We start from the raw sequence: 21,598 nt of genomic DNA on the forward strand, positions 1-21,598 counted from the left end.
TAAGATTCTTATAAGCTTCTCACATACTGAACCAGTACCAGTTGTAGAAATAGAAAGCTCTTCACTTTCCATATTCATCACATTTCATTGAAATATGAGCTACTTCTTCAAAGTACTGAGCACACTAAATGACCTTCTAGCCCTAACAACTATAAAACTAGCTCTTTTTTGGTAAATGTATCTAATAACTTCCAAAACTAGAACATTGGTTTAAAACTCTCTAGACCAAGGCCGTGCCTCTCCACTCTACATTACTGAGTATTACCTGTCTAAATCAGTGCCAAATACATGGTACACAACATGATACAGACACAGTTTTACAGCCTTTACCTGCAGCCCTGATGTGGTGCAACCTGTATTGCTAGTCTCAAACACAATAGTATAGGTCCGTAGTGATGACTGGGTTTTTCATCTTTTTTCGTGGGTCCGCACACTGACAGTTCATGATGTGAACTAACTCTCTGTGTGTTGTCTTTGGGCACTTTGATAACACAAACCCTGTAATGTAAAGAGATCATTTCAGTTTATCTGTATTCTTTTGCACAATTTTGACAATGTTTGTATCACCAGTGTTTAAATATTTCATTTGAAAACTAGTGCAAAAGAAGCTTGAAATTTAGAATTGTTTAAGTAAATGTGTTTATCTATGTGCAAATGATTATCATAAACAATTCATAACTGAATGGAGAAAATGTGTCATTGTTTGATGTATTCAAGTAATAAACATGAAGAATTCTGAATAATGAACAAAATTCCATGAAATAAAAAAACACAACATTACTCACATTTCCATAGAAACGTATTGCTCAAGTTACCTTGAAGAATCTAGTTTTCACAGAAACTTGAAGGATAGTCACAATAATTATGTATTAATAAAATGTATAGAGATGTTAAATTCTATATTTTCATATAAAGTTTTACACTTATTTTTGGCTCAGTTTTTCAAGTTCTTTATTAGAATTATCCTTTATTGCTGCCATTGTCATGGTTGGCAAAGCTGCCTTTGTCCCCTTCCCTTCTGCAGAGGATTCCCTAAGCTTGTGATCAGAAAAAAAAATGCTTGGAGCAAATTTCTGACCACTTTGGAGGTTGATCCCTCCGCAGAAGAAAGCCAGGCGTCAAGGCCGATTTTATTCAGCATCAGCCCTTCGCCAAGTTCAACAAGATCAGCATCACATGTTAAGGGTAATGGCTGAGTGTTTGTCCTGGGTGACACAGGTGATAGTGATGGGGAGGGGGCGGAAGCGCTAGGGGAGAACCTGGATTTCGGATGATGGGAGAAAGCAGGTGTTCAAGGAACTTGATGCTGAGGGGCTTGGCTGTGGTAGAGTACTGTGCTCTATGAAAGTAATTCGTCACATATGTATGGCATAATGGAAACTTTCCTGCAGGTTTCTCCTGTGTGTGCGAGGATTTCAGCAGTTGTGTCTGTGTGACAAGAAACACTATGATAAGGTGTTTGGAAGTGAGTGTCAATTACATCAAGGAAGTGAAGCCCACTAATAACAAGAAAGACTGTTGTGAATCTGAAAGTTTTGAAACAGAAATGTTTATCAAAGTTCATGATTCTGATTCTGCTTTTTTGTGTAATGTACCAAATGTTTTGGATAAAGATTAAGTTTGTTTTTTGTTTACCATTTGTATTACATCAACTTTAAGTTTTGAATCTGATCTCATAAAAAGTCAAAGTGTCATTTCACAAATTGCAAGAACTGTTATGGTTGTACAAGTTACAATTTATGAATCTTAAACCTATGAAGTTTGAATTTTTTTTTGTTTTTGGGATTATGGCTGTAGTGCTTGAATCATGTTTTCTATTGCCTATCTTATTCAGGAATGGGTAGATTATGCCTTCATGCATTTGTTTTAGAAATATTCATGTTACCATCCAGTTATGTATTTTTCCTGTTTTTACAATATTTTCAACAATGTTCCCTGTACGTTCAGCTTAATTTGGCAGTAAATGTTTTCTTTGAGTTGAACAATGGAAAAGGTGTGTCTTTTATTCTCAATACTCTGTAATTTCTGTTTTGTTTTTTCAGGGCAATAAATCTATTATGATTGAAATAATTGGTAAAGTATGACTATTTTGGATGTTACTTTACAGTGTCAGTCAAACACAATTATTATGTTAAATATTTAATTGACCAATTTAATGTTATACCAGTGTATGTAATATTTATCAGTTACACAATGTATTGATAGGATGGTGGTTTCAATGTAACTGCAAAAACCTTTGCAAACGCTTAGTTTTAGAAGAAAAAATTTGCCAATGACTTTTTAAGCTCCATACATGTTTTTTGTTGTATATTTTGGAGAATAAATTTCGTAAAATATAAGTAAGTTATTATCTCAGGACCATGTGGTCTGCTTGAGAGTGATGGCCAAAAGGTAGAGAATTACACTTTGTGCATTTCTGCATGTTAAATTACTTAATGTGGAACTAAAAAGTAATGGTATTATCACTGGCACAAGGGCATTTGAAACATTAGGTATGTGTCATGTTGTTAGATTATTGAAAACCTGTTGACATGCTTCATTTAAGAACATGAACACAATGTATGGCCGAGCTTACATCATTATTTGATTCTATTGTCACACTGGACAAAATGTCAAAAGAATGAATGGTAAATGAAACTTTGAAAAAACGACTATCAGGTGAATTTAATTTTGAAACTTGTGTTGAACAAACTCATCCAGAAATACAAAGAATAATACATCATGTTTTCATCTTGTTTTATGAATTAAACTCAAACTGTAAAGATTGGTATGAAAAACGGCCTGAATTTCAACCAACAGTTTTATCGTTGAGACCTTGCGGGACGAACGTGTGGAGCTCAAAAACCCACTCAAGTTCCATGGAGCGGTGGTGTTTAGTGGTGGTCTCTCGCTCAGGATCTGCCTTGAGCTGAGTGATGATTGTGTACCGTAGATCACTCTTTTGGTGATTGGGGGGGATTAAAATGATGAGCGACATGTTTGTCTCTCTTGTGTGTAATATCTGCAAAGTGGTCAGAAAGCCTGATTCTGAAAGCCCTTTCAGTTTCACCTACATATTGTTTTTTGCAAGTTAGCAGGTACACAGCACTGCTACTTTGACAATGGTGTTCACGGGTTGTGTATTTGCGGCCAGTGTGGGAACTGTAAAAGTACCGGGAGGAGTTGATATTTCTGCAAACTCTGCAGGAATGATCATTACATGTATCGTAAACGAAAAAGACTGATCTACCTGCGACCTTGGGGGTGGAAGCGGGTAGGTAATGGCGGCTCTGACTAGAATGTCTTTCAGAGTTGGAAGGCAGTAATAGGTGGTGAAGGGAAAATCTGGACGCAGATTTCTGAACTGCTGAGTAGGTGCCAGCATTTCTGTTTCAATATATGCATGAATAACTTCTTTATAGCTGTGAGAGTGGCGTTTCGGTGTTGGTTCTAACACCGTTATCAAGCAAGGGAGGAACAACATGAGTATAAAGTAGCATACAGGTTTTCATACCGACGTGTGATAATCTTTGATCTGGATTTCGAGGGGGCTTGGTATTTTGTCAGCATAGGTCTGTCCACAATCCCATGCGACGTGGAAAAGGAAACTTTGACAAATTTCTTTGAAAGGCATTTTAGAACCAAGTTCTATGGATAATCAACTTCTTTATTGCTTATCACTTGCTCGATAGCGGTGTTAGGACCTACACCAAAACGTCGCAGCCTTGCAAGAAAGCAGTCAATACAACTTAGTTTTCCTTTGACATATTTGTTATTAATTTATCAAATCATTGTATCTACTATTACTTTATCATGTATTTCCCAGCATTGATTTCCCATTACTTGCTACACTACTTTGCCAATGCATGCAACGACCAGTCAAACTGGTCTCTCAACATTTGAGAAAATGCTATGCATTGTAAGTAATAAATGTTGTTTTGTTCACATTTCAAATAGACGCAGTACCCCCGTTGTTAATACTACTGGCGCAGACTGACGAGCACAACGTTCATTTTCACATCCAGCATGTTTCGTTTCATTTTTGTTTTGGTGACAGGGACCTTTTGTAATTTGATTCGAAACTGTGTAAAGTATGTAGCAGTGCATTTGTTGCAGCTGAGTGTGAAATACACGTGATTTTAGAGGCGTCCCATCATCTGCTTTCGCGTAACGTGATTATGCAAACACCGTCCAATAAGTACACTTCAATGTTCGTGTCGGTGTATTTTCCAGTATCAGCGTTCCTATTGAGCCAGATATAGGCGTCCCATGATCTGCCTTCGCGTAACGTGATTATTCAGACACTGTCAAATAAGGACACTTCAGTTCAATGTTCGTGTCTGTGTATTTTCCAGTATCAGCGTTCCTATTGAGCCAGATTTACGAGAGAGAGAGAGAGAGAGAGAGAGAGAGAGAGAGAGAGAGAGAGGGAGAGAGAGAATTTTAATGAACACAATAGAAATGTAATTGTTCGTTCATGATAGTTCAGCTAGTTCATTTATTAAGGAGTTGCAGAAGCTTTTTCAGCATAAAAGCATAAAACTGTTTCCTCTCAATTCATTCAATGGATTTCCCTCATGTATTCTTTATTCTCATGTTTCGCTCCCATAACGCAGAACGTCTAACATGCAGAATGCAAATTTCAGTCTGGACTAGGAGTTTATGCTGACCATACCTAACTATATAATGGACTTGCCCTTCTTACTGAACCAAAAGCCGGGTCTCTTCTCCAATGTGGATATATTTTTCGATTATGGCGGGGTTTAGGAAAGTAGAATTTGTTTTATCTCAGAAAAGGGGCTAAAGATGGATATCTTTACGCGGACCAAGGAGAAAGGTGAGAATGTCACCTGGAATCGCGTAAATAGATCCTGCAGTGGAAAGTAGTCGTAGGCCAAATGCTAGAAAAGTCCCTATCTTTTAGGATCTCTCAGCAGTAATAAACGTGTTATTCAGTAATTAGTATGACACCTCCCACCCTCCAAATATTCTTGTTGATGTGGAACTAGCTACAGGGGGTATCAGTTACTAAAAACTAACTGGGTTCAGTCCACTGTTGAAACAGTGTCAACATGTTCATAAACAAACTGCTTGAGAATTGATCACATTGTCTAATGTGTGGTGACAAGCACTGGTGGTCAACATGGTCAAGATATGCAGTGTGGGTGATAAGGCTAGGTGCATCATATTACCTGATTTTCACGATATCTCTACATTTGGCCTAGGAGTAAAAGTGCACAACCGCCTTAGTCTTCACCAAGAACGCATCGCATCACAGTCAGTGATCTTAAATGTGTAAGCATTGTGTGAAAAAGGGGCAGATGATCACTCCAGATTCTCTCCCAGACTTTAGAGACAATGGATCCAAGGACACACTACAACTTAGAGAGCTTTCATTCCAGACTGGGAAAGATGCTACAGCACACTCATCCAAACCTATTCCGGTTCATCTATTTGATCTAGAAAGTGGACATCATCGAGAGAGCCAAGCTGATCCAGATAGATTTTGGTGCAGCCCCGCTTCTAGGAAACTCCGTCAAGCAAGTATCGACAAAGAAGGCCCAAGGAGCAGCATCACAGTGTCCAGGAAGCGAGCTTCTCGTGGTGAAGAACTAAGAACTCTGGTCATTCAGGCTGTCTGATGTTGCCTGATTTAGGATCTGTACACATTAGGATATACACCGTCGATGCCAGTTCCATCGGGGAAGTTGGGTGGGAAGGAACCGTTGTCATTCAAGAACGTGAGGGTGTCACCACCGTCGTCCACTCCTTTAACTAAGCGTTTCTGATGTGTGAGAGAACCTAGTCACGTGTAAGTGTAAAAAAACTGAATCTGACCCAAATCGGTCATCCGTTGTGATGTCATACGTCAATATTGTTTTAGTTTGGCAACTTGACGTTTGGTGTCAGGGAGGAAAATCCATTTTCGTCATTAACTAATTTGCTTGCCTTTTCTTAGATTGAGAGCTTAAGGTTATATATACATAAGCACACAAACCCATTTTCCAAAGAAGCAACACCATCCAGATCCTCCTGCAAGCAACTGGCAGGCACACAGCATCCCTGAAGCCAGAACCAGCAGGTGTAGTGTACCACATTGAATGTGATTGTGGCGACACCTATGTTGGTGAAACCTCCAGACCCCTCATCCATAGACTCAAGGAACACCAGACCTCAGTTAGTATACAGGACTCCAAATCAGTCATTGCCGGCCACATCAGAGGTCACCCAAATCACTCCATCAACTGGAACAACATCTTAGAAAAGAACCAACCAGACTACAAAATCCGCAAGCTACTAGAGGCACTCCACATCATGAAGATTGAACCAGCGACCAACAGAGATGGGGGCTACCAAATTCCACTCGCATATCATCACTTGACAAAATAATTCTCTACTTCAATCCGCTTTGTTATACCAACACCCTACTGGCTTCCAATCTCCTATACCCTACTCCCGATTAACGTTTGGCTTCCCATCAGCTAGTGTACATCAACCCCATTAATTGTATTAACAACTCATCATTTTCTCATTCATTGTAACAATTCATGTATATATTCCTCCACAAATTCATTACCCTGTACCATTTGCTTGACAACGACATTAGTATCTATGTCGAAGCGTCGCACTCACTGAATAAAAGAAGTTGTATATCCATAAATCGTAGTGCTCATTCTAAACCTATTTTACATTTAATCGTTTAATTTAGATATCTGGCCGTTGTATTTTCACGCACACTATACGGTATAAAAAGTTTCGACGCCTGGTGCCTTTATCGCTGTGCAATAAAATGCGGCGTAAATTACTATTTTTTAACCGGTAGCAAAATTTCCACTCCTAGTGTCTTTTTCAAACCGCCGAATTATTCGGGTGGGTGAGTGAGTTAGTGAGTGAGTGAGTTTAGTTTTGAGCCGCTTGTAGTTATATTCCAGCAATATCAAGGCGTGGGACACCAGAAATGGGCTCCACACATTGTATCCAAGTTGGAATTGGACTGCTGTAACGGATTGTCATGACGCATTTCCACATTGCCATAAGATCAGTGGGGCGGTGGGGTAGCGATAGCCGAGTGGTTTAATCATTACTCGTCACACCGAAGACCCGGGTTCAATTCTCACATGGGTACAATGTGTGAAGCACTTATCCGTGATATTACTGGAACATTGCTACAAATGGCGTAAACCTCACCCACTCACTCATTTCTGGGGAAGGGAGGTCATCATTGTTCTGAGGAGCACTAGAGACGCTACAACCTCCCCAAAAAACATCTCCAATCTATGCCCATTGGAGCAGGGATCCCGCAGTAGGATGTCTCGGTCACTCACAGATAACTGGAGTAGGTCAATCCGGGAACACATGCATGCATGTAACGGATACTGGACGACTCCCACCCTCACTGCTGATTGTACCTCTGGCAGCCACCCGATTTTGTGTCTGATCCGACTAGCCTCTCACTAACATCATTCGATAAAACCTTTAGAGCTGCAAACGGACACTTTGAATCATGTCTCAAGTAAGTTTTTCAGCTTTATGTTACTATTCGACTGCATGAATTAGCATATCGTGTGTGGCCCGACGCATACAAGTCATAAATGCCATGTTCCTGTGAGAATCTCTTGTATTCGGGTCCCTGTGAAACAGTGAACTAAGGTTATCTGTTTTAACCTATATATAACGGGTTTGATGTAAACAAGAGAGAACACATACTACATATCAGCGTTGAACACATAACCGACAAAACAAACAAACCAGTCAAGACAACTGTGACCTCGTTCACTGCAGCCAGCTTGCCTGGTAGTTATTTTTGACAGACTACGGTCATACAGCAGAAATACTGCATACTGCAACGTTCAATGTCATACCAACCCATATAGATAACAGCAAGGGCATTCGCTATTAACGGAATTGGGAAGGCACTAAGGGTGACAGTTGGGGAAACCAACTACATTGTATTGCAATTGCAACGGATCCGAGTGGTTTCATCCGGGTTGTTTCATTCCTATTCCAAACTACGTCAATTCACTCCACATCTAGGGCAGTCTCACCCAAACGAACTGAGTACACATGGAGAATGGTATTAATGCTTAAAGTCAATTCTATTTGAGCAATGCTTTTACAATCACGTGATTGCTACTGTGTTTTGATATGGACCATCGCACTTAAATTTACGTCTCCTCTCATCTCATCATCACATCTCATTAGCGGGTCATTTTTTAAAGTGTAAACCTGATAGGTTGCAAAGCTTTGTATTCAGATAGTACGGAGTGTTTCCCCGACTTTTTCAGTAACAATCATGTGTATGCCAGGCTTTTTTTCATAATGGTAGCAACGCCCCTGTAAGATAGCTTCAGGATGGATTGCGGTGTAAAGCATCATCTCTGTCAACACAAAATATGTGGTACAGGTAGTACTTAGTCGCAAAAACTGTTGTATAAGAATGTTGCATGCTAGTTTACAATGCTTGATAAATAGTGTTTAACTGATACCTTATAAATAATGGATTGTTTAAATGACACGTACATAATTACCATGATGATTTGAAGGTGAAAGAAGCTGCCCGTTGATAATAATATTTTCTTGGCTGAGGTTGAAGAACCTCTAAATGGAATGAAAATGTATGGGGTGAACTTGTTTGGATGAAATGGCCCTTTACCATTACGGCATACTATTGCGATGGTTATTGCCACCAAGTATTGCAATAGTTGTTTCCCCTTGATATCTCTCGTTTGGAGTCATGTCTCAAATGAATGTATAGTTTATATGCGATAAAAACAAGTTAAGGTGGTTTCGGTCTCTTTTAATAACTGAAAAGAAACTAGAATGAATCTGCAAGTCTGCAGTCAAACATCATATATTTTGCGCTGCGCATTTATCAACGAAAGTCAATTACTTCACTATCGATAGTCACACATACTACCGATGCATCGATAGTTTTTCATTCTACCATAAATTAATTGCTATCGGATACCCAACAGTTGCAATCCATCGATCGTTCGATGCATTGTTAGAATCCTTGAACGCAACCTACTGAGGTGGAAATATTCTACCTGCAATGCGGAGGACTGTACAAATTATTTTACAGTTTGCAATTTGAAACAAGTTCATTATTTCAACATAACTTAACTTACCCCAAAAGCAATATATTATCTTTTTGACAAAAGTACGAATGCATTTAAACCTTGTAATCTATGCGTCAAGATAATCTGATATCATCACTGCTAATGTTATATTGGGTCCCTTCGTCCACACTTTATACCATTGGCAGTGATCGAACCAACTTTTAGGAGTAGTATTAGATGTTAAACAGACTTGGGTGAACTACTTGCATTAAATGGAATTGAGATAAATGCGAATATTTATATTTCAGGAACTATGAAATATAAAGAATAATACGGATTATGTTGTGTTTTATTGTTTAACGCGGCAATATTCCAGCCATATGGAAATATTTGGGTTTGGATCAGACAATTCAGTGATCAGCTTGGTCATCGATCTACACAAGTCGAATACGATAACATGTGTCAACCAAGTTAGCGACTCCGTCCCGCTAATCGCCTTTTATGGCAAACATGGTTTGCTGAAGACCGATTCTAATTCGGAACTTCACGGGTCCTGCGTTTCTGAGCTGAACACGTCACACATAAAAGGTTCTCTACCTACCGGTGAAGGTAGAACATTGACCTTCAGTAACCCATGCTTGTCGTAACACCCGACTAATAGGATCGGGTGGTCGGGCTCGGTTGACACGTTATCGGTTTCCAATTGAGCAGGTCGATGCTCATGCTGTTGATCACTGGATTGTCTGGTCCATATAGCTGGAATACTGCTGAATGCGACGTAAAACTAAACTCACTCATTCACTGGGTTGTCTGTCGCTTTAGAGACAGGTAGTGGAAGTAGCGGACGACGGAGGTGATATCGCCAAGATCGTACATGACCATGGCTTCCCTCTTCCCATCTTCTCCTCTGAAACCTGCATCGACGATGTGCGTTCTGTGAAAATACGTGACGATGACATTTTAATTTGCACGTATCCTAAATCAGGTAACATTAGATAATATGGTTTGTGTTTCATTTGGTGACACATATCCTCACCAGTAAGTAATTTTGGGGCATTTTGCATCTAAGTTAGTGTAGGTATTTGATTAGACTAACAGCTAGTTTCTGAAATGAACATATTTTACTGAAAAAAGTTCATAGTGAAAAAAATAATATAATGAAATGGAGCCCTGAGACTTTCTTCGTTTTCAGAAGCTAAGGAAATCTAGACTTGCCACATTTTCTAGACTTGCGTGGGCTTTCTTGTATATATATACTTCAGGGTCTGTACGACAGATTAGTATTTGATGATCATCTTTACTATAAAATATATTCCAGAGACTCCACAATGTCTATCTCAATGTTATGTCGTACAGGTTTGCTTGTCTCTCCAGGAACCCACTGGGTGTTTGAAATAGCAAGAGAGCTCCTCTCAGGGAAGATAACCGACGATAACGTCACGAAGATGCAAGCCTTTATGGAAATGGTGCCAGAGAAGGGCTACGCAGGCCTCCCGTCTCCCAGGATCCTCAGCTCCCATTTGCTAATGAAACATCTGCCAGACGACGTTCTCAATAAGAAAATAAAAGTAATCATAGTTCTAAGAAATCCGAAAGATGTAGCTGTTTCCTTCTATAACTTCTTGAAATCACTTCCATATGCCAACTACAAAGGGGAGTGGAAGAACTACTTGCGACCCTACTTTCAGGGAAAGTGTAAGTATCGTGCTGTCGTATCGTGATCATCTATAGTTATCTTCTTTAGTTGTAATCATTCTCTCTAATTTTCCTATAATCCTTCTCGGAAAATCTTTGTCGTCATTCTTTGTTGCACGTAACATTTCCACATGAAGATATCTGAGTATACATGTATTTTTCTGAAAAAGTGTTAACGGACTGTACAATCTGTGTTACTTAAGAGCAATATTCTTAAAGAACACATGCAGAAAAAACAAACAAAAAAAAAAAAAAAAAACCCACAAAAAAAATACCCACAAGAAACAAAACAAACAACAAAAAACCCACGAAACAAACATAAATAAAACACAATTAGCAGTTTTTCATGACATTTAATATACTGATTGTGGAGAAAAACAAATAAACAATATTATAAGCGTACAATCGCGAATCGAAATTGCAATATTTTGTACTTGGGTTCACTTCTCTCGAAATGAAACACCTGGGAGACCGAACCCAGTCAGAGCGGGCGGGTGTGGACTCAAGTGTAACGAAGTATTTGATTGGCTGGTTTGTTTGCCTATAACGGCTTATTCTGTGTATATAGTGATGATCTGTTTGACTGGCATTTTATAGGTATGGTGAGTAATGAGAAGGTAAGATTCTTTAAGGATAACCTCTTTTGTTTTATTGTATATGAGGCAGCTTATCACAATCTACATATTCCTCTGTTTCCATAGACATTTATATAGGCATTTCAGTTTTCATTCTGAACAATTTTTAACAGTGAAATTAGTATTTCTAATGCTACACTTTCTTGAAAACTCAGATATTTGTAATCACAAAAAACGTCTCTTGTTCTCCAACTAAGATCACAGCGATAATGCACCATGGACGAAGCCACTTTTCACCCGAGAGCTGGGGTGAAATTACTGAATCGTTTGAACTCCGAATTTGCATGTTTGATAATTTGTTACTGCAAGTCCATACCGAAAGGTATCAAGAATGAGCAAAGATTGTGTTTTCCCTTGCATGTCACCTTTAAAATCTTTCCACTGTAATCCTGTATTCTGTAAGTGAGTGTAGCAAGTTTGGCTTGAATAGTGATGCCAAATATGAAGGTTTGTTGACGGTCTCTTGGAATTTTGATTTCTTTGATGATCTGTGTCATAATGTTTACAATTGTTATTGGGTTAGCGTATATAACATCGGTTTCAAATGGATTTGAACATTGCTTTGAAACGTGTTGCATCAGTAGCCCGAGTCGTATTCCAAAGCTTTCATCCTGTAATTTCCTTGCTATAAATACACCGTTGAAAGACGACCTCTTTAGGTACAGTTATTACAGGTAATGTTTCTGTTACAGTTATGTATGGATCCTGGATAGACTATATCCTCGACTGGGAAAAGGTCAAACAAGACAATCCTGATCTGCCTGTGTTGACACTCTTCTACGAAGACATTAAGGAGGTGAGATTGCCAACAATTTCTTGCCATAATTCACATGAATGCTTCAGTTAGCAACGTTTCGGCATAATACTTTAGCATTGAGTGAAAGCAAATAATTTGTTTTGGGGCGTGGATACATTAAGAAGGTATGTCGGGGCATCATGTGGACATGTTAAACAGGTATATCCAGGCAACACTTGGCGATATTAAGCAGGTATATAAGACAAACACTTGGAAATACTAAACTTGAATATCTGGGAAACACGTGGAAATAGACGTAGCGATATTCAGCAGGTGTAATCAAGCAATAGGTGGTGATATTAAGCAGGTGTATCAGGGGCAACATTAAGGAAATATATTTCCTTTCAAAAGACTCACTTAAAATACTCACTATACGTTATGCATTGTTTCCATCAAAGATTGATTTCTCTACTAGCCTGTTAACTAACTGCAAACTTGATGCAGATGAATTGTACGAGGATCATGCATCAAACTGTTGAAAAGCATGTGCAAATATCGTGCATGTGAGCAGTCTGGTATTGATGAAGGTTTGCTAAGAATTCGCTAGTTTGCATTCATGTTTATCTTTTATTGCACTCATCACAATAATCGTTTCAACGTTACGAAAACGAATTTGAACAATACATCTGTTCATGTGTAAAATGTACACTTCAATGGATCAATGTGGGTGTAATGTTATAAATAATGACAAGAAGTGTGAGATGTAAATGTTCAATATGATGTCCGTTCAGGATCAGATGCGAGAGATGAGGAGGATTTGTGAGTTCCTGGGTGTAGAAAGGACGGATGAATTCCTGTCCAAAGTCTGCGACAATACAACTATAGCATCCATGAGGACTCTTAAGAAGAGGGCCGACAGTGAAATCAAAGTTTTCAGAAAAGGCAGGCATGAATTATTATTTAGGTCATGTATTTATTAACCAACATCCTGGACAGTAAATATCTTATGTTCACGAGGGTTACTTTTTGCAAGTGCCACATATATAAAGATTGAGTGAGTGAACAATGCCTACACGGAAACATGTCAAAGGCTTAGAGTAACAAGTAGAACGTCGGTTTTATGTAAACGTCTGCAAAGTAAAAGTCCAACCAAAAGTCCAACCTACAGAATGTTTCTCTCCAGGTGGAGTTGGTGACTGGAAGAACTGGTTCACTGTCGCCCAGAACGAGTGGTGGGACCAGCACTACCAGGAAAGGATGGAAGACAGCCCTCTTCAGTTTAAATATACACTGTGATTTACTGGCACAGTACTTCAGTCCCACCTACTACGATCATAGCTTTTAGGAACGTGCACCTTATACGACTGTGTCAGCAGTGCTGGATGAGGAAATCATTAATCAGTTATGATGAGATTTCGGTATCTCCGATAATATGAAGCTCAATATAGCCTTGATCTTTCATTGTGACACAAAGGAACACGTGTGTCTGCGAACTTTGCTATACCAACTTAAACATTTTGGACAGCTTTTCAGACACTTTTAACAATACTTCAGGTATATCGTGATGGAAACATCCTCAACACCACTACTTTGTTGCATTGCATAAATACTCCAGACCTCAAGCCTCAACTAGGACAAACTGGAATGAAAGTAAATAAGTGCGGGAATGTTTCATGTTGCAGTTTACGTATCATATAAAGCTTAAATATGTAAAGGTGGCGGTGGGGCAACCTAATGGTTAAACGTCCGCTCGTCACTCCACAGACCCGGTTCCTCACATGGGTATGGTGCACCAATCGTGATATTGCCGCAATATTGCAAAAACTAAAAAAACCCACAAATAATATGGATTAGTTACATCTGAAACAGATGAGTTACATGACAGTTGTCAACATGGAACGTTAGGGCAGGCACGCCTTCCCCTTGTTTTGTTCAGATACATGTGTTTGTATGTACGCATAAGTATTTCCCATTTCTTCCAGTCTGTATCGTCTTGAAAATAGCACGACATTGCATTGATTAAATGAGTTTTTTAACACTGTTTTCATTACAAATAATAATAAAAGCTCCAAGCCATGTCCATAGGAAGCTTTAAGACATAGCTGACTGTGAGATGTACAGAGAGAGAGAGAGAGAGAGAGAGAGAAAGAAAGAGAGAGAGAGAGAGAGAGAGAGAGAGAGAGAGAGAGAGAGAGAGAGAGAGAGAGAGAGGTTTAACTAGAAGGTCAAGGAGAACATTCACCGGAGACTGGGTACCTGACGCCCTCGCAGGGTGCAGTGCTGACAACTGTCGTGGTAGACATCCGATCTGTGAGTCTGGACAAACCTGTTCTATCACTTGCATCCCAGGATATACTGTAGACATACATGCTGACACTGAACTATGTCTCAAGTAAGTTCATCTGTATCACTTGTATAAATGAATCAGTATAATATTATCGTTGTGTGTGACCAACCTACGATCATGGATTCCGTGGTGATGTGAGACTTGAGACTTGAGACTTGATCGATGTCCCTGTAACACAGTAAATAAATAAATACATGTTTGGATTTACACAAAAACAACAACTAACCAGCAAACGGGTACGTGACGACCGTCACATAACATAAATTAACGACAGTTGTGCCCTCGTTCACTGCAGGCAGCTTGCCTGTTAGCATAGTTGACAGACTACAGCAGGTACGCTGCTGACGGTAAAGTTCAGCAAACAAACCCTGCTGAATGTAACTACAACTAGGGCGTTCACTTGTCTCACATACGTAAGAAGATACACAGGCATCCCAAGGTGAAAGTAACCTACGTGCAACGGGGAGAACAGTGAAATAATGCTACATATTTTACAGTTTGCAAATGGAAACAAGTTACGCTATTTCAATATAACGCTGTAACACACTGAGAGGCGTTCCAAAACTGGTAAAGCCTAACAACACTCTCGATGTCTAATGTTTGTCTAATCTCATTTTGAATGAATTACTAGCGGAGCCATTTTCAAAGTTACACGAGATATTAGTGATAACAACACATTGAGGTATAATATTTCTTTAGAAATGCAGAAAATTAAAAGAAAAAAAATACCAAAAAAAAAAACAACCAAAAAAAACAACAAAAAAACCCAAACAGACAACCCCCAAAATACCAGATCTGTTATTTTGGATCTCTTGGAATGCCCTCAACCAATATCACATAAAATATTATATTGAGAAATGAGTCTTGTGTGAGCGTTCAGAATGGGGATTCATCTGGATGTTGGCAAGATGACAAGATAGTAAGGTACATGAGGATGACTACGTTTTCAATTTCCCCCGGACACCTCCTGTAATCATTTCAACATTTATTGATTTTGATCTGAATTCCTCACAAATGACAATGTTCTCTCTCACACCAGAAACGGTTAGTGGAAGTAGTGGACGACGGCGGTGACACTCTCACGTTCTTGAATGACAACGACTTCTTGATACCCAACTTCCCCGATGGAGTCGGCATCGACGGTGTACGTTCAGTGAGAATCCGTGACGATGATATCCTAATGTGTACATTTCCTAAATCAGGTAACACTTGACACCTCTGAAACTCTTCACCAAATGTGGTGGGATATGTCTGTTTACATAAATGTAACTTCTATTTGCATTTTACAAATCTTAAATGGCACGTAAATTGGTATGTCTACATTTGATCAATCTAGATTACATCTTAAATAAAAAATCCTCGTGGCTCCACAAAGTAATTTTCAACATTATATTTAATATTCCACATTCGAAGTCTAAATCTCAGCTACGTAGTTTACACCAAAATTATTTTTTTCAAAGAGGTGTAGTTCCGAAAATACATAAACGTGTATCCCCCCTAAATCCAACCATTTAAACGCCCATCCGATCACACTAAACCAGTAATGCTCAAGGTCGTCATGACACCACGCCCACACCAGACTAACTCTGGCCCAATCTGTCATTGGTCACCCATACTAATCCAGCTCAATGACATTGCCTCACATCCGCACAAATCCCACCCAAGCCCAGTCTGTAACGCGACGTACTAATCCAACTCAAGGACATTACCTCACATCTGCACAAATCCCACCCAAGCCCAATCTGTAACGCGACGTACTAATCCAACTGAAGGACATTACCTCACATCTGAACAAATCCCATCCAAGCCCAATCTGTAACGCGACGTACTAATCCAACTCAAGGACATTACCTCACATCTGCACAAATCCCATCCAAGCCCAGTCCGTCTCATGGACACCAGTCCAACCTATCACACTAACACCAATCCCAACTCAGGCCTCTTCTATCTCACCCGCACCAATTCAACTCAAACCCATCTTATCACGAATTCTGGAAGAACACTTTGACATAATTTACTCAAGCCAACACATACATTTAGTGTTAAAAGAACACGTTGATCCATAGCTTACATTCATCGATCAAAACGTTTGGGTGACTTTATCGGGTTTGTCTTCTTTCCAGGAACTCACTGGGTGTTTGAAATAGCAAGAGAGCTCCTCTCAGGGAAGATAATCGATGATGACGTCACAAAGTTCCAAGCCTTCATGGAAAGGATGTCAGATGAGAAGTTTGCCGACCTCCCGTCTCCCAGGATCCTCAACACCCATTTGCTGATGAAACATCTGCCAGATCACGTTCGTAAAAAGAAAATAAAAGTCATCATTGTTCTACGAAATCCAAAAGATGTAGCTGTTTCACTCTATAACTTCTTGAAAACGATTCCATTTGTCAAGTACAAAGGGGTGTGGAAGAACTTTGTGCGACCCTTTTTTCAGGGAAAGTGTAAGTACCGTGCTCTCTGTGATCATAAATAATGATCTTATAATTGTATACCCGTAAATATTCCTTTGTGCTCATATTCCTAATAATACTTCTTGGAAATTACTTCTTGGAATTCTTTGTATTCCGTGTGATGAAATGAACATAATATTTCCACACGAAGGAAGATATGAGTATTATTGTGTATTACATGTGTTGACGCACTGAAGGGTGCTATAGTTGTTCTTAATTCTTAATTCTGATAATTTAATAGATACGGCTCCTGAGCATATTATATCATACATAATTCTCCTTATAATCCTGCATTTTGTGAGTTAGTGTAGCATGTATATATTGAATAGTGATGTGGAATATTCAATTTTGTTGACGGTCTCTTTGAATGGTGATTTTTTTTTATGATCTCTGTGTCAATGTTTACATTTGTCAGTGGGTGAGCGTCAGTTTGAAGAGGAATATGACCAAAGATTTGAACCGTGTTGCAGGAGCAGCGAGGAGTAGTATGCCAAGAGCTTTCTTCTTGTAATCTTCTTGCTGTCAATCACTGTTGAAAGATTACTTCTTTTGGTAGTTTAGTCCTAGTCTTTCATTCTAATGCAGTTGCGTATGGATCCTGGATGGACTATGTCCTCGACTGGGAGCAAGTGAAAAAAGACAATCCTGATCTGCCTGTGCTGACTCTCTTCTACGAGGACATTAAGGAGGTGAGATTGACGATAATTTCTTGCCATAATGCACATAAATGCTTCGGTCAGCAGCTTTTCAGTGAAAGGCATGGCTTTTTTGGGGCGTGGAGACATGATGCAAGTAAATGAGGGTAACATGTAGTGACATCAAGCAGCTTTATGAGGGCAACATGTGGACACTTTTAAGATATATTGGGATATATTAAGCACGCATATTGTGGCAACAAGTGCAAACATTATGTATGGGTTGATGGTTGAGTTTAGTTTTACACCGCAAGCATCAGTATCACACCTATAGGGCAGTGGGTTTCAAGTTATCGAGTCTGGACCAGACTGTCCTGTCAGCATTGAGCATTAATCTCCGCAACTGGGATACATTGGCATGTGTCAGCCAAGTCAGCAAGACTAACAACCCGATGACATTAGTCGCCTCTTATGACAAGCATGGTTACTGAAGATCATATAGGTATGTCGGTTATACAAAAGAGTCAAGATGAAATGACGCTTTAAGGGATCAGCCTGGTTTGTGATATCACAAATAATGACAAGAATTTTGGAAGTGAATATTTAACCTAATCTCCGTTCAGGATAAGATGCGAGAGATGAGGAGGATGTGTGAGTTCCTGGGTGTAGAAAGGACGGATGACTTCCTGTCCAAAGTGTGCGCCAATACAACTATTGCATCCATGAGGACTCTCAAGAAGGACGATAGCGGAATCAAAGTTTTTAGAAAAGGTATGGGTAAGGTATGACACTTAGGTCGTGTCATGTATTTCTTAGCCAACACCCTGGACGAAAAGGTTTTGCTGCTCACGAGGAGTACAAAGGGGGTGATGATAAAACAAATCTCAACATCTCTCTGTCCTGCGTAACACTCTAGAGAACGATCAGTGGTCGTTGCCGTCGTGCTCGTGCAACATAAGTGCATACGGCAAATCTGCATGGACGTCCATTGTATAAAACGTTACATAGTACTCCATGACTTTAAAGTCCACATGCGAATCCATGGTATTGAGATGGTGTGTGAACGTAAACTTTTTTCTTCCAGGTGAAGTGGGTGATTGGAAGAACTGGTTCACTGTCGCCCAGAACGAGTGGTTTGATCAATTCTACCAGGAAAAGATGGCCGACTGTCCCTTTCAGTTTAAATACATACTGCGATTTACTAACACCGTTCTTTAGCACAACCTACGATCATAGCTTTTAGGAACACTTTCTGGACTGTGCACCTTAAACAGGTGTGTCATCAGTACTGGATGCAGAAATTATGAATGTGACGTGATGAAGTACCATCATATTGATCCTGCTTTAAAACCAATGTCATAAGGCTGGGTATGCCACGTGGTGTTTGCTTCAAGACATGTGTTGGTGATTCTTGCTCCACCAGTGTAAATGTGTAATCGAGGTTACAAGTCGCTCTCAGCAATATTAGATGCGAGCTATTGACAAAGGGCGTTAGGCTATCCTTTCGCTTTATACAGATACATGTGCTTGTATGTAAGCTCAAGTATCGCTCACTGATGCTTTCCAAGTAAATTAGGTAAAATACATGGTGATTAATAGCATTGATCAGCCTCAAGCAAGCCTCAATACCACTTTGCTTTTCCATCTGTATTAAATACGTGTATGTAACAAACAAACACTAGGCATCAGTACTTTGTCACATTACACTACTTTCCGACCTTCGCATGCAGAGTGACTTATACAAGGCATGCAACGCCTTCGTGAAATCCATCATCATAGTTGAGACAAAAACTTCAAGTTTACGCTGAGACAAAGTGGGGTGAAGGAAGATTGAGTGTGGAAATGATTTCTATGCTTCATGTTCAAGATCAAGATCGTGTATTGTACTAAGGCCGCATGTCCGTATACCTTGTGTTATTTTGTCAAGTATGGACCGTGCATATCCAAATCCAGTTGAAAATCGCAGATATCTTACTTTTGATGCCCATGCTACATAACCAAGATTATCTTAATTTAGCAACATGTTATAAGGTTTTGTGGGTTTTCGCTGTTCATATATTCTCAGTATTTTGAACCAATATTTTGTGTGTCACAGGTGAGAGTTTATATAAAGTGGATATCTTCCACATTCCTCACACACAGTGGTGTTATGTTGTCATTAAAGCACTTCTTACACGCCAATAAATGTATTTTTTCATTCGGTTCAAAAGTCCTTGAACCTTTTTTGTCTGAACCATTCTAAAGCGTAGGTGGAATCTGTGCATAGAAAAGTTTTAAAAACATCCAAGGCGATATTGGCTCTAATGGCTTGATGAAAGTAAACAGAGGAGAGCTTGTTTGTTCACAAGGCAACAGCAATTTTACCCAGTTTCAACGTATAATTAAAAACAGCATTTCAAGATAAAAATAAAACATACAATTTTATGAACGGCAGCTTCTTGTTTATTGCATAAGGCAAAGGTTTGATGTATATTTTAAGCCGTTTTCAAGCTAAAATAAGCATGTCAATAAACAAGAAGTTCTCATCCATAAAGTTTTACGTTTCATTTATGACTAACCAAAGTGCATTATTAATATTGCCCAAATATCCTTTTCAACGAGGCTACAGTTCATATTTGATATAGCAAATCGAACCCAGGTCTTTAGCGTGACGAGTGAATGCTTTAACCACTAGGCTACCCCACAGACTTAAATTATACAAAACAGAAGGTTGTACACAGATTGACCTTGTCAATGTTGTGTTGTCTGAAGTTTTTGTGCCAAGGCTAGATTATAAAAAAGCACTCGTTTCTTGGAAGGTGAATTTATTTATTAAGGGGTGCTTGGAACATTATAAAATGACAAATGACAAAAGCTCTGGCCCAGCTGGCTTCACAGCTGAACTCTGAAAATTTGTTTGGATGGATCTCGATGAAAATTTGATTAATGCCCTGAATTATGCCTATATAACATGATCCTTATCCATATCTGAAAAAACAAGGCTTGAGAACTTGTATACCAAATGAAAATAAATTTAAAATGTATTTGAAAAACTGGCAAGCCATCTCGCTTTTAAGTAAAACCTATATGGTAGTCACAGCTTCAAGTGCTCATAGGTTAAAGTCGATTTTTCCATTAATCATTCATGAAAATGAGAAAGGATTTGTGAAAGGTAGATCTGTAGGTGAAGTAACTAGGATTATACATGATACACTGAAATACACAGAATCTTGCCAGATACCAGGTTTATTATTACCCATTGATTTTGAAAAGGCATTTGATTCTGTCAAAAGTATGTTTATCCAAAATCTTTTCAACTTTTTCAACTTTGGACTAAGCATTCGGCATTGAATATAACTCTTTTCTGCAGACATTGAGTCTAGTGTTTTAGTAAATGGGTTTTATAGTCAAAAGAGGTTGCCGTCAGAAAGACGCAATATCGCCCTATAAATTTATTCGTTGTTCCGAAATCGTAGCAGTCATGATTAGAAATAATAGCAAGATAAATGGAACTCAAATAGGCTGCATAAAATCTCCATTGGCACAATTTGCAGATGATACTTTTGATGGATCTAAAAAAGGTCTCTACGCTACAGTGAATATATTCTCTTTTCAGCCAGATTTTTAGCTTTGAAAGTTCATGCTGAAACACCGAAATTGGGGTGGATAGGGTCAAAGAGAATGTCTGGATATAAACTATGTGAAGACTGGAATGTTGACTGGACACAAACACAATTTAAATCACATGGCATTGAGTTTGATGCGGAATTAGAAAATATAGTTAGCCTAAATTCCACAAATGAAACTGTTAAGATAGAAAAACAAAGAAATTAAACTATGGGCAAAGAGAACATTAACACCAGTTGGCAGAAATGTAGTATTAAAGTCTTTGCTTCTATATAAATAAGCTTAATTAATATCAGAGGTATACCTACTCCTCCAAATCATATACTAAAAATGTTTCGGAAGTTTAAATCAGGCACGATGAAAAGGGAGGTAATGTCCCTACAACCAGAATATGTTGCCATTAGTGTACCTGTTGTGGAAAAAATAATTGCAGCTCAGAAATTAGGATAGGTT

At 39.0% G+C, this 21,598-nt stretch overlaps 2 protein-coding genes across 2 annotated transcripts; both read left to right on the top strand.

The window, feature by feature from the left end:
- The first annotated feature begins 7,287 nt into the window (after positions 1-7,287).
- Positions 7,288-14,140, top strand: LOC137255333 (sulfotransferase 1A1-like). The gene is made up of 6 exons (XM_067792785.1): positions 7,288-7,492; positions 9,861-10,023; positions 10,413-10,733; positions 12,061-12,164; positions 12,896-13,046; positions 13,288-14,140. Exons 1-6 carry the CDS (start codon positions 7,484-7,486, stop codon positions 13,398-13,400), a joined length of 861 nt encoding a protein of 286 aa, XP_067648886.1. The 5' UTR covers positions 7,288-7,483; the 3' UTR covers positions 13,401-14,140.
- A 147-nt stretch (positions 14,141-14,287) lies between these two features.
- Positions 14,288-19,676, top strand: LOC137255313 (sulfotransferase 1A1-like). Its single transcript, XM_067792766.1, has 6 exons — positions 14,288-14,496; positions 15,491-15,653; positions 16,575-16,895; positions 17,490-17,593; positions 18,163-18,310; positions 18,624-19,676. The coding sequence occupies exons 1-6, from the start codon at positions 14,488-14,490 to the stop codon at positions 18,755-18,757; spliced, it is 879 nt and encodes a 292-aa protein (XP_067648867.1). The 5' UTR covers positions 14,288-14,487; the 3' UTR covers positions 18,758-19,676.
- Positions 19,677-21,598: the final 1,922 nt, after the last annotated feature.

The sequence above is a fragment of the Haliotis asinina genome, chromosome 1, assembly GCF_037392515.1.
Source record: "Haliotis asinina isolate JCU_RB_2024 chromosome 1, JCU_Hal_asi_v2, whole genome shotgun sequence".
NCBI lineage: Eukaryota > Metazoa > Mollusca > Gastropoda > Lepetellida > Haliotidae > Haliotis > Haliotis asinina.

Bases quoted from the DNA above. Each gene is read 5' to 3' on its own strand.
- LOC137255313 (XM_067792766.1), top strand. The intron at 15,654-16,574 runs GTAACACTTGAC...TCTTCTTTCCAG, and splicing joins GTGTACATTTCCTAAATCAG to GAACTCACTGGGTGTTTGAA. The intron at 17,594-18,162 runs GTGAGATTGACG...ATCTCCGTTCAG, and splicing joins TCTACGAGGACATTAAGGAG to GATAAGATGCGAGAGATGAG.
- LOC137255333 (XM_067792785.1), top strand. The intron at 10,734-12,060 runs GTAAGTATCGTG...TTTCTGTTACAG, and splicing joins ACCCTACTTTCAGGGAAAGT to TTATGTATGGATCCTGGATA. The intron at 13,047-13,287 runs GCAGGCATGAAT...GTTTCTCTCCAG, and splicing joins AATCAAAGTTTTCAGAAAAG to GTGGAGTTGGTGACTGGAAG.